The sequence below is a fragment of the Microtus pennsylvanicus genome, chromosome 13 (genome assembly GCF_037038515.1).
Source record: "Microtus pennsylvanicus isolate mMicPen1 chromosome 13, mMicPen1.hap1, whole genome shotgun sequence".
NCBI classification, from domain to species: Eukaryota; Metazoa; Chordata; class Mammalia; order Rodentia; family Cricetidae; genus Microtus; species Microtus pennsylvanicus.
Genome location: NC_134591.1, coordinates 69,222,557 through 69,238,983, shown reverse-complemented (window position 1 = coordinate 69,238,983; position 16,427 = coordinate 69,222,557). Strand labels below are relative to the sequence as shown.

General features: G+C 52.9%; 1 protein-coding gene across 2 annotated transcripts in view; it reads right to left on the bottom strand.

The window, feature by feature from the left end:
* Positions 1-16,427, bottom strand: part of Ece1 (endothelin converting enzyme 1) — a 97,029-nt gene that overhangs the window by 43,218 nt on the left and 37,384 nt on the right. The window contains exons 1-3 of one of the 2 annotated variants that reach the window (XM_075947003.1): positions 9,682-9,793; positions 9,453-9,539; positions 3,048-3,189 (exon numbers count right to left, since the gene is read on the bottom strand). In XM_075947003.1, coding sequence (XP_075803118.1) covers positions 3,048-3,189; positions 9,453-9,539; positions 9,682-9,729 — 277 coding nt within the window. In that variant the 5' untranslated portion in view covers positions 9,730-9,793. Of the gene's footprint in view, positions 1-3,047; positions 3,190-9,452; positions 9,540-9,681; positions 9,794-16,427 lie in introns of those variants that run through there. The other variant, XM_075947004.1, reaches the window with a different exon arrangement.

Sequence of the window (16,427 nt, the reverse complement as noted above, 5' to 3'; positions counted from 1 at the left end):
CTTGGGAGGCAGAGGCAGGCGGGCCAGCCTGGTCTACAGAGTGAGGTCCAGGACAGCCAGGGCTACACAGAGAAACTGTCTTGAGATACAACAACAACAAAAACCCCAAACATCCCTGGTCCATCAGGAACTTAACGTCTATCTAACTGACTAATGAATGGTTTGGGGGTCCCCATCTGACCAACTGATATTTGGGGTCCTCTCATCTAAGTTCGCTGTTCCTCAGAAACCTTTCCAGGCCGTTTTGTGCTGTGCTCCTTCCTGCCTTTGCACCCGCCGTCCTTCCATGGACTGTGATACACCGCAGCCACATCCCTGTCAACCTCCCGGCAAGGGTATGAACTTGTTCTCACACAGCCTTTGTCCAGCCCCGTCCTGGGCATCCACTGCTGTTCAGTGGATGTTTGTGGCAAGAATAAAATGACCTACTGAATGAAAGTGTTTGAAGACCTGGTCACCTGCTGGAGAGGAGACAAATATTCCTTTCTTTTGGGACACACACAATCAGCCGAGAAGGCAGAAACCAGCTCAGACGCAATTTACTCATCTGACAGCACCTGGCCTCCATGCCATTTAAGGTGCTTTAATTCTTTAAAAACACATATTTATTGTGTGAGAATGTGTGTAAGCTCACGTGTGAATGTGTGTATGTGTGAGTGTACTGTGAGATTGTGTGCCACAACATGCGCGCGGAGGTCAGAGAATAAGCTCCAGGCACCAGGGCTCTCCTCCGTCTACCATGTAGGCTCTGGGGATTAAACTCAGGTCATCAGGTTGACAGCAAGTGCCTTTACCCACTTAGTCATCTATCTGGCCCTCAAGATGCTTTAAAGTGCTCTGCGGAACAGGGTTAGGGAAACAGGTTAGTCAGTAACCCCAGAACCCATGTACAAATGCCAGGAGTGATGGCACACACTTGCAATCCCAATGCCAGGTGCTGGAGACATGAGCATCCATGGGTTTGTTGGCAAGCTGGTCAAGCATAACAGGTGAGCTCCAGGCTAGTGAGGGTCACTATCATGATGAATGGTGTCCCTAAGGATGACATCCAAGGGTTGCCTGGCCTCTTCAAACACACACACATGCGCATGCGCGCGCGCGCACACACACACACACACACACACACACACACACACACACACACACTCCACAATCAAAAAACCAACAACAAAACTTCCCAATAAAGAGATGGATTGGTGGTTAAAGAATACCTGCTCCTCTTCCAAAGGACCCGGGTTCAGTTCCCAGCACCCACAAGGCAGCTCCCAACTGTCTGTAACTCTGGATTCTAATTTCCAGTATCTGCCTCTGACCTCTGCATGAGGTGCGCAAACACATAGGCAAAATGCTCAGACAGATAAATAAAATAAATAAAAAATTAAAAGTATTTTTTAAAAATTCCCAGAAGAACATTGCATTGGTTTTGTTGCCGTTTGGAAAGCAGCTCCAAGTCTCTGGAAAGGAGGCTTCCAAAGCAGGGAAACGGGTCAGAATGTCCTCAGGGGCCCAGACACTGCAGAGAGGTTAGGCTTCCAGAATCGTCTGAGGAGCTGCTTTGCCTGGCCTGGCTGTTTGCTCAGATGTGGCCAAAGTCAGGGCCTGCTGATGTACAATGAGGTTCTGCCAAGCCCCGAGGTGGCTGCTGTTTTCTCGGGTGCTACACAGATTTCCTGAGCCTTAGCCCAGTTCTACCCTAAGGCGAGAGGGCCATTCCATCCCTTGTCCAGGCTTGGAGGCAGAGAGAGGAATGGACCGAGGCAGACACTAGACTCCTCCCCAGGAGCCCCACCTGGCACAACAACAGCTGTGTGAGGTCTGGGTACCAAACTCAGGCTGTCAGGCTTGGTAGCAAGCACTCTACCCACTGAGTCATTCTGTCAGCCCCACCATGCTTCTTATCTAGGAGTTGTCCTTTGGGAGCTCTGAGTACTGAAGAAACCTGTTGGGGTTCCCAAGGGGAGTCCCAGGGCAGCATACTTGCTGAGGTCCAGCCTGCTTGTCATTTCTCGGCCAAGAGTGAGCAGACAGTTCTGGGCCCACCCTGATAGCAGGGTCAGAGGGACCCACCATGACAGCAGGGGCAGAGGGACCCACCGTGACGGCGGGATCAGAGGGACCCACCCTGACGGTGGGGTCAGGGGGACCCACCCTGACAGTGGGGTCAGGGGGACCCACCATAATAGGTCAGGAGGAGCCATCATGTGCCCATTCAGTGTGGAGGAGAGTCATGTATGCACAGAGACACACAAAGGCCCTGGGGCCTTTCCAAAGAAGCTGCCTGCCCTGGAGTACACTGTGATTACAAAGAGAGGTGGGGCCCTGGCTCTGGATTCCTCTGAAACCTGGAAACTGGCGAGCAAACCCAGGCTCCCACTCAATCCCCCTGGCCTGCAGCCTTGGCTGAGTTGGTCTCAGTGCCTCCGCCACACCTCACAGGGCTCCGGGGAGGAGGAAATAGGTTGCGCGTGTGAGGAGAGGGTCCATGGGAAGCACTGGTAAACAGAAGCCATGACTGACTAGGAATGGCAGGAAGTCACAGAGCCAAAGCTAACTGAAAAAGTCCTCGGGGACACCAGATACACGTCATCAGAGTCACCCCTCAAACTGGCATCCCTTAGCCCCATTTAGGGAAAAAAATACCCACGTAATATTGGAAATGAAGAGGTTTGTTCAGCCATTAAGTTGCTGGACCAGGGTGTGAGCACACGCCCTTTTCATTGTGTGGCCTTGAGGCAGGGTCTAATGTAGCCTAGAAAGGCTTTGAACTCACTAAATGGTCCAGGCTAACCTTAAAATCCTTATCCACCTGCCTCAGCCTACCAAAGTGTCGAGATTATAGGCAGGAGCCATCACACTCAAATTTGTCCTTCTGACTTCAAAACCTTTACAGTACCCCTTTCACCCACCTGTCTGCACCCCGAGCCCCTAGGCATCTGTCTCCTTGGCTTTGGAGGTCAATCTCAGCTTGAACCGAAAGACCCCAGCCTTGCACCGAGTGACAGGCGGAAAGGATGGTTACGCCTACCACAAATAACAGATGCACCTACTTGTCCGGTACTGGATACCCAGGGCTGCCAGGCAGGCCACCAGCCCTGCCACCAGAAGTGCCACCAGCACCACCAGTCGCTTCTCCACCGAGGTCCGAGCTGCCCAGCACCTCTGGCCGCTCCGGGGGCTTCGAAAGTTCACCTGCAGGGAAGGAGACAAGAGGGGTGGCAAGACTGTGAGCCCCGAGCCCCCCTTCTCCAAGGGGAAGGGGTTCTGCTGCAGGCCCAGACCCTGGGGAGGCATCAGGCTGCCGGTCTGTCTCAGGGGTGGGCCAGTTCCCACAGAGGCTGCCTTAATCCAGGAACAGAACCGCCACCCCGGGCAGTAGCTTAGATTTGCGCTCAGAAGTCAGAACTAGCAGCTCAGCCCAGGAGGGCTTGTGTTTTCTGTGACACCCGATACCGGTAGATGAAAAAAATCTACAGTGTTCCCATTTCTCCAGTAAGGAGCTCAAAAAAAAGAACAGGATGTTTGGACTCGAAGGCATTCAGAGGGCGGCCAGCTGGGCCCTCCTCGGAGCTCCCGCATCTACAGAGCCAGACGAGCAAGACATGACCGATCACAGCTCTTGCTTCCTACAAGTGGGGACACATTCGGCTTCTCAAGCCTTTCTAATCCGATCAGGGCTGCCTGCCTCGTCGCTTCTCTTTTTACAAAGGAGGAAACTGAGGGTCCCGGTCTCCTGTCACATAGGTGAATGGGCAGCTCTGAGATCTGAGGTGGTCTGTAGATCCAGAGCCCACTAATGGGCCAGAGACATGGGCCTCAAAAAATGGCCAGGGAAGACAAGACAAGAAATAGCTTCGTTTGGGCAGATCTTCGAAGGGAGAAAAATGTGCCAGGCCCCCGTCGTCTGGCTAAACAGGAAAGGAGGCACAATGGGGGGAAGTGGAGGGTGTGGCAGGCCCTTGGGGGCAGGGTACTCGAGGAGGGACATGCCTGCCAACAGCACTCAGGACCCTCAACCCACGCTCTTCTTCACACCCAAAGTCAGCCTGGGGGAGTGAGGGGTGGGGAGGTCTCTTCTGTTCCAAGAGGTACTTCCTGCAAAAGCCAGGAGGGGCAAAGCCAGGAAGAGTCCCCAGAAGGTAGGGCTGTTCAGTGACGTCACCCTGGACGAACAGCTGGGCACCGATTCAAAGGGGAAGAACTGGATTCCTCTGTTTTCATCAACCGCTTACAGCCAAGATGGGAGACAGATAACGAACAGATGGGCGGGCATGGAAGGCTTCCTGGAGGAGGTGGTGTCTGGGTTGGAGGTGGAGATAAGATGGCCGGGGGTGCAAGGCATGGCTCTGAGAAAGAACAGGAACTTCCTCCACAGGACTGGCGAGAGATGTCGCTACACCTGCCCTTTAGGGTGAACAAGGAGCAGGGAGTGATGCTCGCAGGGAACAGAAGAGGAACAACAGACATCCCTGGCATGCCAGGGGACCTAGCGATACCTGATTTCGTCTGACTCCCCACACGGCTGTGCAGGGGCTGCCCCCACTGCGCACAAGATCTAGGTGGGGCACCCTAGGGAAGGGCATCTTAGTCATCCTGGGGTACCCCCTAGGTGCTAAGAGAGAAAGAGGAACACGGGGACTTCTTATGGAAGAAAAACTGGGATCTAAAACTGAAAAGGGGACACCAAGAACTGGGACACTCTGTGACCGCCCAGGAGGCGTGCACCCCATGGCGGTAGCCAGCTGGTAGTGGGGTGGCCAGGTGGTGGCGGGGCCGCTTGAAGAGATCCTCTCATCTTTCTCAAACAGGCTTCTGACCAGGGTACTCTCACCTGCTCGGAGACAGCCTGGGGCGTGTGCTCCCGTGTGCACGGCACCTTTTGGCCATCTTACTTCACTCAGGTTTATCTCAGGTTCTGGTACACAGAGGCCCCAAGGTCTTCAGCCAGGTGCAGCCTTTCCCCGGGGACACTGACATCAGTGGCCCTTCACCTGGATGATCTGCTCCAGGACTTGTCCCAACCTTCCTCTTCCATCTCGTAGCCTCTCCGGCCCTACGGTCATGGCTCAGTTGACAGAGCATGAACACAGGGGGACCTTGGTTTAAGAGGCCTCCTCTGCTTGGTGCCAACTCTGGGGAGCTGGTGGGACAGACTGTTCGGCTTGGGGAAAAGCAGGGGAACCACCTCATCGGGACACCAAAGGGCTGTGGTAAGGGGAACGAGGAGAAAGCTAAGTGCTGAGACATCAGGGAGATGAGAGAGGATGGAAGAGACGGCAGATAAAACAAACAGATAGCAACTTAGGAACACTTGAGCGCTGACGTTTGGGCACCTAGCACCCATTTGTTCTGTCTTGTTGACTGGTGGGGGAGCTCCCAGGAACAGGTTCCAGTGGGAGCTCTAGAGGAGACACAGCTAGTGGGGGGTTAGGGGACGGATGCGGGAGGGCAAACCAAGAACCATCTCTCTATAGAGATCATGCAGTCTTGTCCACGAGGCCCTGCCACCTCCCCTACCAGTCGCCGTTGCTCCACGTCAAGCTAAGTGTTTAATCTAAACAGATGGCATCCATTGTGAATTAAATTAGAATTAACTCAGAATTGAATTAAAAAGCCACAGTTCCAAGTAAGACCAGCGAACGGGATTTGAAAATAGGGTCATTAGCTTTTGTCATGCTTATTGCTTGTCTTTCAAGGCTGGGCCAAGCACTTCTAGGTTTCTGGACAAGCCTTGCCTCTGAGGGCAGAGGGAATTCAGAGCAGTTCCTGGGAATAAAGAGTCACCTGGAAGTTCTGGGTTGGGAGCAGGGGAAGGTGGGTAAATGGTGGTATGGTAGACAGGTCTGGGTGGTTTTAGGGTAAAACTCTGTCCCTTTTCTCTGAGCCTCCAATACATGTGTCCGGAAGTGGATTCCATGAGATGAGAAAGAGAACAAGGAACTATGTTAAGTGTTTTCATGCTTTCTTTCAGTAACGAGGGCATGTCAATCACAGGAGACCACGCTATGGCCACCTGGATTAGTGGCAAGCAGCCCAATCCATTTTGGGAGAGGTGACTGGGAAGTGGCTGTTGTCCAAGTCACAGAGCTGACACCTCGAAAACAGATTAAAGTCACTGGACTCTGAGCCCACTGGTAGGCTTAGCATCCTATTTGACACTGTGAGGTAGAGACAGAAGGATGCCCTCCCAAGAGAGAAGGGGAGGGAGATGAGGAACAGGGAGAGGGAAGGAGCTCGAGGTGGGAGGGAGAAAGCATAGGTGTGTAGCGCCTGGTGTTCCCAGGGTTTGCAGAGCGCGGGAACAAAGCCTATTAGAAGCGGGGATAAATATTTGGTTACAGAAGTTGAGTGCCTGGCTCACCTAGGCTTGTAGCAAGAACGAGTTCTACAGGTGAGGAAGGGTGTCTGCCCCGGGGCCCTGGAGAAGAGCCAGCAGTGCAGGGGTGGGAACTGGGCTAAGCCTGCTTTCAGAGTCTAAGGGCCCCCAGCAACCTGGCTTCAGAGAGCAGCAAACAGGGGTTGCCTGCCAAAGTGCTGGCAGGGAGCCTACTCCTCACAGCCCAGAGGCCCAGCATCGTGATGGCTGGCAGGGGGACCAGGCTCTCTGTCACAGACTCAAGTCTTTCAGAGCAAGCGGACCATGACAGCTCAGCCTCACGGGAGGCCCTGCCTCTGTGGAGAGATCATCTGGGGAAGTTACTTCCAGTAAAGTTTCCATGAGGTAGACTTCCGGCTGAGGCCACTGAGGTCAGTTCTGAGCAGAACTCTGATGCCTTACCAACTCTGCCCGAGCACCACCTGCCAAAAGGCTCCTCTAAAGGCCTGACCTTGGAGAGACTGGTGACACCTAAATACCCCTCCTGTGGGAGTGGACTTCAGAAAAATCAACCTTTAAGAGGAATCGCAGACTCAGGAAATGTGTGTGTTCCCAGAAGGAATAGGCTGCTCTCCAGCAGGAGGGAAACGAGGTGAGCCAGGACCCTGGGAGTGTGCCAAGGCAGCCTCTGGGCCTGTCTCCCAGCTCTAATACTAGGAATACTGGGGTGAAGTCCCCAGGTGTGACCATGTCAGATTCTAGAACCTGCCGGCCAAGAGTCTTACGCTGTAACTGGTCAACAGAGCTGCAGGTGCCTCCTGACAAGAGGAAAGTTGTCTGAGAGTCTTAAGTGGGTCTGTCCTTCACATCACTCTCCTAAGACATCCCTATGCAGAGCTATGTCATGCTTCTGGGACTTTCATATCTCAGTTTTCCTTTTCTTATTTTTTCCTAGAAGTAACTGGATGTTTTTCAAAGGTTTTGGTAGGCAGCTGTGGCCAGGCCCCTCAACTATTTTCCTTCAGGCAACTGCAATTGGGGTGTGGGTGTGCGCGTGTGTGTACCCTCGTGTAAGTGCGAGAGAGAGAGAGAGAGAGAGAGAGAAATGGGGGGAGGAGGTAGCTGGCATTTACAAAGCAGAGATTTGAAGGAAAATGCTACTATCACAGGGTATCCCAGAGGTATCAGGCACGTTAAGTTTCTGCAACAGCTAGACTCATTTTCAAAGCACCGGCATGACATTTTTTCTTAAAAACCAATATTGCCTCATTTGAATCTTGGCTCTAAGAGGTGGATTGCCAACAATAACCCATCTTGTAAAGAAAGCTGTATGAGTAAGGTTCTTTTAGGTTTCTAAAGCCGATGACAGACAGATGACAGACAGACAGGGCTGCATGGCTTTAAACTTGTCCTTAGAGTGCTGAGGCATGGAGCTGAAGAAACAGGAAGCCCCAGGTTTGGTCCCCAGCACTGACTGACTTGGGTTTACTCTGGGGATGTCATGGAGGCTCAAAGCAAGACTTGCAGGGCACCTAGAGAAACGGCTCCAAATTCTCAGCAACCTTTTTGAGGGAGAGTCAGGAGATTCACCTACACAGGCAACTTGCTGTGGAGACACCAAGACTGAGGTTCAACCTACACAAGGATGCCTTCATACCTGTGCTGTGCCTCACTCAGCTTCAGCGCCTACGATATGGCTACCGTGTGGCTACCAGCCCTTACCTCGTGGGTCACATAACAGTGATCCTAGCAGTGACACAGGTCACTCTATTTTCTCTTGTCCTGTCTTACAGATGTGGGCTGGAAGAGACTCTATGGCTTGCTCAGAGTCTCCAGTGGAGTCAGAATTCACAGTCAGGCCCCTGGCTTCAGAGAGGGAGAGAGACAGAGACAGAGAGTTCTCTGTGCTCCAGGGGAACAGCGCTCAGATGAGCACACCGCTGATGTGGAAAGCTATCCATCTACATACACCTGGGTGAACCGCTGCAGACAGCGTATTATTTCCCTGTGAATTCGGAGTTGCTGTCAAGCTGATACACTTAACACCTTCTAGGAAAAGTCAGACTGAAAGAGACGGTGGATGGGAGAGGGTTGCTTGGCCCCTCATGAGGAGTCCACAGGAAAGAGGTCCCAGACAGGCAGGGTGTGACTGTCCTGAGGTGAGCTGTCAGTCTTCCCAGGTTTCTTCCAATGCAGGTAGGGGAAGTAACCCTACAGCTTAGAGGAAGTCCTGAAGGTTGTGTGGGATGCTGCAGGGAGGGGGCCATCCCAGTGAGCGGAGGCACTGGGGAGAAGGAGCATGGAGTCTACAGAGGAGACCAATGGGGCTTACATCGCTAACCGGAGGAGAGCGAGGCAGGCCTGGCAGGCTGAGCCTCCACTCCTTCTGTGAGATAAGTTTTGATTAGGTGTCCTTCACAAGGTACCCGAGACTCTTTTCTGTCCCTCCCTTGGCCCGCACAGCAGAAATCTTCTTGGTCCTGGCTCTCTCGGGGATGATTTCTCAAGAACCGGATCCCAGAACTGCCCTGGGTGTTCCTATTCAAAACTCAGTTTACCTACCCATGTCTAAACCCTACCCACAGAGAGGGTTTGGCCATAAAGGTCTGCCCCGGGGCAGAGGAGAGGAGAGAGCCAGGCAACAACCCTCATGCAAGACACTGTCAAGCCAGGAGGCGATGTGGAGTCTCTGCGAAATTCCCACAGGGGCAGACCCTAGAAGGAAGGAACCAGGCTTCCGGAGTAAGCTGGCAAAGGGCAGAGGTGGGGGAATGAATGGGGGTTGGGTCATTCCTTTCTCCAGTTAATACAGGTAGTCAGGGAGGAGAGAGAGAAATAATGAGACAGTGCTCTAGGGAGGCAGGACATGCCATGCAGAAGCTAAGACAGCTTTAGACTGTCGGTGCTGAGAGCTGGGCCCCTGTTACCGGGGTGGGTTCCCCACCACCATCGCCAACACCCCAGCTGTTCTGTGACCTGGAGGATCTCGGGAAGGATGAAACTGTAGGTGGGATGGAAGGCAGCCTCTGAGTGCGCTTCTTTGGGGGCTCAGAGCTGAGGGGTGCACGTCCCACCTTCTTCCCCTCCCGGCTAAGTGGGGGCGGGGCACAGCTGAACTAGCAAAGGTCAGAGTTCCTACCTGTAAGCCATTGGGGTACACCTCGCCCTCAGAGAGTGAGTCCACCAGGTCCTCTTCGTCCAGCGTGGCCCGCTTGTAGGATGACATCTGCAATGCCAAGTGCAGTACGGACTCCCTCAGCGTCTCCATAGCCAAATGGGGAAGCGGGCCCCGGAGCCCCGCCCCACCCCGGCCACCCGAGATCAGCCCACGGATGGCTGGCCCTCCCTGTGCACCACACCCGCCTCACCCGCAGAGAGGACAGAGCAGCGGCCAGCGGCGGCCATACGCTCCGCATGCTGTGCCCCAAGTTGCCCAGAACGGATCGGATCCCCTGGTATCTCCACACGCTGGCTGCCGGGGGCGGGGCCCGCTGGGAAGTGGGCGTGGCCTGTTGGACACAGGTCTCTCCCTGGTCTTCCGCGTTCAGGATGGGGACCTCTTTCTTCACATGCCCAGCCACTGATCACAGCTGGCAGGATAGAGCCCCATAGAGGCTTCATTCATAATGGGACCCCCCCCCCAATGGCAGAGACCAAGAGGCAAGGTCAGCAAAGGCTAGACGGGTCAAGACACATTGCTTTGCCATTGGCCCTTAGGTGAGACAAGGGGTCTTCCGTCTAGCTAGAAAGGCTTGCAGGGTGGGGGTGGGAGTGAGGGGTGGAGATGGAGGCAGGAATCCCCCCCCACATCTCAGTTCCTTTCCCCTCTAATTCGGGAGTTTTAAAGCCATAGTTCTGAGTGAAGTTCACACGAATCTAAGAAAGTCCCCTGACTGCTGAGTGACTCTGGAGGTTTCTGCTTTCCAAAGACCCATCTCTCTCTCTCTCTCTCTCTCTCTCTCTCTCTCTCTCTCTCTCTCTCTCTCCCCCCCCCCCCATGCAGGCAAAACACCAATTCACATAAACAAAAATAAATTTTTTTTTAAAGGTGTATGAAAGTCAGGCAGTGATGGTGCACACCTTTAATCCCAGCACTTGGGAGACAGAAGCAGGCAGATCTCTGTGAGTTTGAGGCCAGCCCGGTGTACAAAGTGAATTCCAGGACAGCCAAGGCTACATAGAGAAACCCTGTCTCAAAAAAAAAAATGTGCATGAATGTTTTGTCTGTCTGTTTGTATGTGTACCGCATCCGTGACCGTGAAGGTCAGAATGGGGACTGGATCCCAGGACTGGAGTTATGGATGGTTGTGAGCCCCAGTGTGGGTGCAGGGAACTGAACCTAGGTCATTCAGAAGAGCAGCCAATGTTCTTAGCCACCGAGCCATCCCTCCAAAGCACCACATGTTGGGCATGTATACAGGTGAACCAGTGTGTATGGGGGGTGAGTGGCTGTCTAAGGTAGGGGAGGGGTTAGTGAGGAAGGTGGATCCTGGGGTTTCCCAGGCTTTATGGGCCAGCAAGATGGCTCAACCAGGTAAAGGTGATTGCCGCCAAAGCCAGCCACTAGAGTTCATCCCTAGGACCCTCCCTGTGACAGCCCACTCAACTGCCAGAGTCAGCCCGCCATTGTAAACGACATACTCATTACACTACACTTGCTTCAAAGTCCTTTGTGTTCCCCAACCTTTTGCCAGGCTCAGGGCTGCCCCTCCCTGGCCCTCCTCTTCAGTTACCACCCACCAAGGCCCCAGATCTCTCCCCTGGCTTTTGTTCAGATCTGCGAATACCTAGGCTGCTCCTTCTCAGCCAAGTCCTTTGTAGCTGCTGCTCCCTCCATCTGGAACATTCTTTTCTGGCTTTTGCTCCTCCCACAGGCAGCTCCAGTCTCAGACTAAATGCCACCTGCTCAAATGTCCAAAACACTCTAGGTAGCTGCTCACATTCTCTTACAGAAGCCTCTTCCTTTCCTTATAGACGTGATTTCGGTCTGTTACATTTGCTTTGTTTTGGGAGATAGGGGTTATTACGAGGCCTAGACAAGCCTGGAACTCACGATCCTCTTGCCTCTACCTCCCCAGTACTGGGATCAGAGGTGTGCACCTCCACATACACCCACCAGCTCTTGGTTAACATTTTGTCTCTGTTTTTATGTGCTGACTACTTGCTGCTCTTCCCCCCTCTCCCCCTAGACCTGTGAGCTTTGCCTACAGCAGCGGGGCTCCTGTGGGAGACTTGCCATCCCCAGACGTGGAGCAGGTGCTCAACAATAGTTCTTCAGCTGAATGGTGGAGCAAGTCGCGGTGCCTTCGAATTCTCACGAAAGCCTCAGTGTCTAATGTACTACCTGAGAGCACACAGAACACAGAAAGACAGCCAAGGGACACCGGTCCTGGGGAAAGCAAGGTATGTGTGGAGGGGAAGCATCTCTTTCTAAAGATTCATTTATACGGGGGGCTTCAGAGATGGCTCAGTGGTTAAGAGCACTTGCTGCTCTCCCAGAGAACCCAGGTTCAGTTCCTAGTACCCCACATGGCAGTCACAACTATCTGATCCAGTTCGAGGATCAGATGCCCTCTTGTGGCCTCAACAGGCACTGCACGCATGTGGTGCACTTATATGTTAAGTAAAATGTTAAAACAAAACAAAACAAAACCCCCTGCAAACATGAAATAAAACTTTAAAAAAGATTTGCTTTTGGGTGTAGGGACACACACCTTTAATCCCAGCACTCAGAAAGTAGAGGCAGGTGGATCCGAGTTCAAGGCCAGTCTGGTTTAAAAAATGAGTTCCAGGACAGCCAGGGCTACAGTAAAAACCATTGGAGAAAAAAAAGATTTACACACTCTTAGTTCATGCATATAAGTGTTTTGCTTGCACATATGTATGTATACCATATGGAAAACTGGTGCCCAGAAGAGGGCACTGAGTCTCTGGAACTGGAAACACAGATAGGTGTGAGCTGCCATGTGGGTGCTGGGAACTGAACTTGGGTCCTCTGCAAGAGCAGTCAGTGCTCTTAACTCCTGATTCATCTCTGCAGCCCCACCTTGGGGGTATGGAAGAAAACCAAATTCTTGACACGTCTGCCTCTCTTTCACTGGGTGGAAGATTTCCTATTACCTCACTCAGGGAGAGGAAGACACTTTCCCAGGCATCCAGACTCATGAGGTCCCCTCAAAAGCAAGAGATTTGGCTGCATTAAGTGACAGGCGCTAATCACCTGAGGAAAGCCCTCCCCCCCCGGAAGAAGAGCACTGGCCCCCCAACACTCCCCTGGGACCTGGGAGGGCAGAGCGGTAACAGTTCCTACTCTCAGTCTGGTGTCCTTTCCCTTTGCTGTGTTTCCTCGGCCCCTTTTATGCAGACTGAAACCGAAGCTAAGGGAAGTAGCTTGTGGGCGGGCAGGTTAAGCAATGGCTCCTCCCACTTCAGTTCATTTCAGAGACCTCCCCTTCTGGGAAACCTCCTGACCACTGACAGCATCTAGTCCAGAGGTGTCCTCCCAGGCCCTCCAACCCCCGTGCTGCCTCCTCAGAGCAGAAATCTCAAGATAGGAGTGGGCTAAAGACAGAGCACGGCCTGTTTCCTCAGGGGCCTGGTCTGGGGCTACAGCCTCTAGATGTTTGAGCAAAGGTGCTTACGGGTGGGTGGGAGGACAACCATGTCCCATCCATCCCAATGGGACGTCTATCTAGTGACTAGACGACATGAGGCTCATATACCTCTCAAGAGAAGTAAGCATTGCAAAAAGCTGTGGATTTCTCAGCCCACAAAAGCCCCGCCCCATTTTTGTAATGTCAGCTGAGGCCTGAAGTGAAATTTCACCTACCTCGGAGGTGTGGAGCATCTTATCCCACCTCTCCTTAGTGGGGAGCGTGTTATGGCTGAGTGGGGGACATCCAGCAATGGTTGTCCTCTCTCTGGACCTGCCAAGTACTCCACAGACGACGACAGGTCCCCACAGCCACCTGGGCTGGCCCAGCAGGTGTGTTTTCCATTTATAGAGGGAGGAAGGTGAGGTGGTGGCCGGACCCTACACCTACTGGGTATCACTTAAGATGTCTTAAGTGTCCCTTTGGTCTCACTCAGTACTTCATCCCTTTCAGGCAACATCCTTATCTCCACTTCACAAACAGTTGAGTGAGGGTCGGGGAGAATTCACCCTCCAGTGCCCTGGCTGAACCATGAGGTAGCTAGGACACAAGCTTTTTTTACCTTCCTGTAAACTCACCCATACTGGCTTCATTAAGTTGTCTCAAGGAGGCCAGGCCATAGAGCAAGTCAGTCAGTACCAGAGTCAGGTCACAAGCAGGGGCCCTGGATACCAAGGCCTATGTTCTTTGTGCAAGGCAGGACTACTTCCGGTGGGGACCTCCTGAGTCTGGAAGCCCTGGGAAGACCAGACCCTGGGCTGGCGGAACAACCAAGGCTTGCTTTAATGGCCTCATTTGTGGTTATATGGGCACCACACCCTGCCCTTGGGAAAGCAGAACTGCTGCTTTGTGGGGACCCCCCCACCCAGAAATCTGGGCTGCATCTGGGCCTGGTACGCACAGAACTGCTTGGCTGAGACCAAGAATGGTGAAGTGGAAACGGCAGCTCCCTGCGGAATGCAGGTCTGGGGTCCCCGACGCCCCCGGGGAAAGTGATGAAAACCAGATGAGGAAGATGTGCCCGACCTGGAAGCCTGCCCTGCAGCGGCCATTGTGGGTCTGGGATGAGCACAAGCGAGACCCAAAGATGCTTCCATGTTTCTGATGACAAGGCTTTCCTCACTCAGATGACCCTCACGGTTGGTTTGCCCAAGGCAGAGATCTTCCAGGAATCTTGGAGTGGGTCAGGCGTTGGCAAAGGGTGGCATTTTGCGCCTGGGCCGAGAAGCCACACCCTGAGCTGTTTTCACATGCTACATCTCCACTGCTTAGGGGGCCACTCTCGCGGCCAAGCACCCATCAGCTGTCCGCCAGCAATAGGCTGGGATCTGGCAGAAGCTACGTGTCACCCGGTACACACTCAACAGGCATGAAGATGGAGCTAGCGAAAGCTCTCACTGAAACTTCAGTCTGCTAACCCATTCTGCCACTTCCCAGGGGCAGGGAAGTGCCAAGTCCACAGCAAGTGCCCGTGGTAGTCCTACCACTATCAGATAGTGTGTGTGTGAGCCCGCAGGCCAGAGGACAACCTCGAGTGGGGTCCCACAGGCATGGCTGCCTTTTTCACTGAGACAGGGTCTCTCACTTGGCTGTAACTCCCTGAGCAGGACGGACCGGCTGGCCAGAGAACCCCAAGGAGTCTTTTGTTTCTACCTCCCCAGCTCTGGGATAACAAGCCCCCACCTCTACACTTGGCTTTAATACACACACACACACACACACACACACACACACACGTATATATATTCTATTTTATGTTTTTTGGTGTTTTACCTGTGTGTATGTCTGTGTGAGGGTGTCTGATCTCCTGGAACTTAAAGATCTCCTGGAGTTACAGATAGTTGTGAGATGCCACATGGGTGCTGGGAATTGAACCTGGGTCCTTTGCAAAAGCAGCAGCCAGTGCTCTCAACTGCTGAGCCATCTCTCCAGTCCCAACATTTGGCTTTTTACGTGGGCTCTGGGTACTGAATGGACGTCCTCCTGACTGGATGACAAGCATTTTAATGACTGATCACTCCCCCCCCCCCCCCCCGTAGCTACTGTTGTTACTTCTAAAACAAGGTTCTCACACTGTCAATTGATCCCTGCAATGAAACACAGGGCTGGGGACGTAGCTCAGCAGATGAGCATGAAGCCCTGGGTCCAGTCACAAAGTGGGTATGGTGGCACACACCTGTAATCCCAGGACTCAGGAGGTAGGGCAGGAAGAAAAGGAGTTCGAGGCTATTCTTGACTACATAGTAAATCCAAGGCCACCCTGGAAGATAGAGACCCTGCTCCACATACACCAAGCAAGGAAGGAAGGAGGGAAGGAGGAGGGAGGACAGAAGGGAGGAAGAAAAGAGATGTCAGTATCAGAATGGGGATAGAAGGCCATTCTGACTATATAAGACTGTCTTAGGGCTGGAGAGATGGATCAGCGGTTAAGAGCATTGCATGCTCTTCCAAAGAACCTGAGTTCAATTCCCAGCAACCACATGGTGGCTCACAACCATCTGTAATGAGGTCTGGTGTCCTCTTCTAGCAGGCATATATACAAACAGAATATTGTATCCATAAAAAGACTGTCTTAAATAAAACAATAAATAAAAATAAATGTAACTGGCTAAGGCTAGCAACCTGCTTGCATGCCCAAGGCCTTGAGTCTGAGCAAGCACTAAGTAGTAGTAGTAGCAGTAGTAGTAGTAGTAGTAGTAGTAATGTAATAACTGGCCACCCCCCCCCCACGCTGCTGACTCTCGACAGGCTCTTTTATGCCCTTATCTTATTCATGTCTATGATCATCTTGTGGAACCAATCCTGAGACTCTTATTTCACAGGTTTGGAAACTGAGGCCTGCCAGTTAACACAACTAAAACTTGATCTCAGATTTTCTTCATCTTCTCTCATTTCCCCTTTTCTTGTTGCTCCCCACAACAGGGCCTGGCACTTGGGCAGGGCTCTTTGGAGACCACAGGCCACTCCATCTGAGCTGTGGGAATAGAGGGCTAGAACTTGGTAGGTGAGGGAAAGGGACTTGGCTTTGTGCCACCAACCATTCTGGTGGCACTGGCCTAGCGGGGTAAGGGGATATTGGGCGAGAGGTGGAAGGCAGGGAAGGGCTAAAGCCGAGGTTCAAAGAATCACCATAGGTTACAATAAAGAGGGGAGATCAGGTTGCGGGCAGCTTCCTTTGAGACACATGGCAGCCCTCCTGGGAGTGGGTCACTATGATCGGTCTGCAGTATAACGGAGACTCTACAGATGTCCACTTGGCCCATTGTGATTTGTGTATCTACACCCTGAGGAGTGTTGTTGTTTTGGTGCCTATGGTAGAAGTGGTCCATGCCTGGCAGGCCATCTCCCCTTCTTCCCTAGTGTATGGGTGACCCAATGTACTCGCTTTCCCCTTGCCGGGTATCCCCACCCGTCACCTGTGGCCTCCATGAACAGCCTCAGAGGCTCAGCTCCTCCAGGAA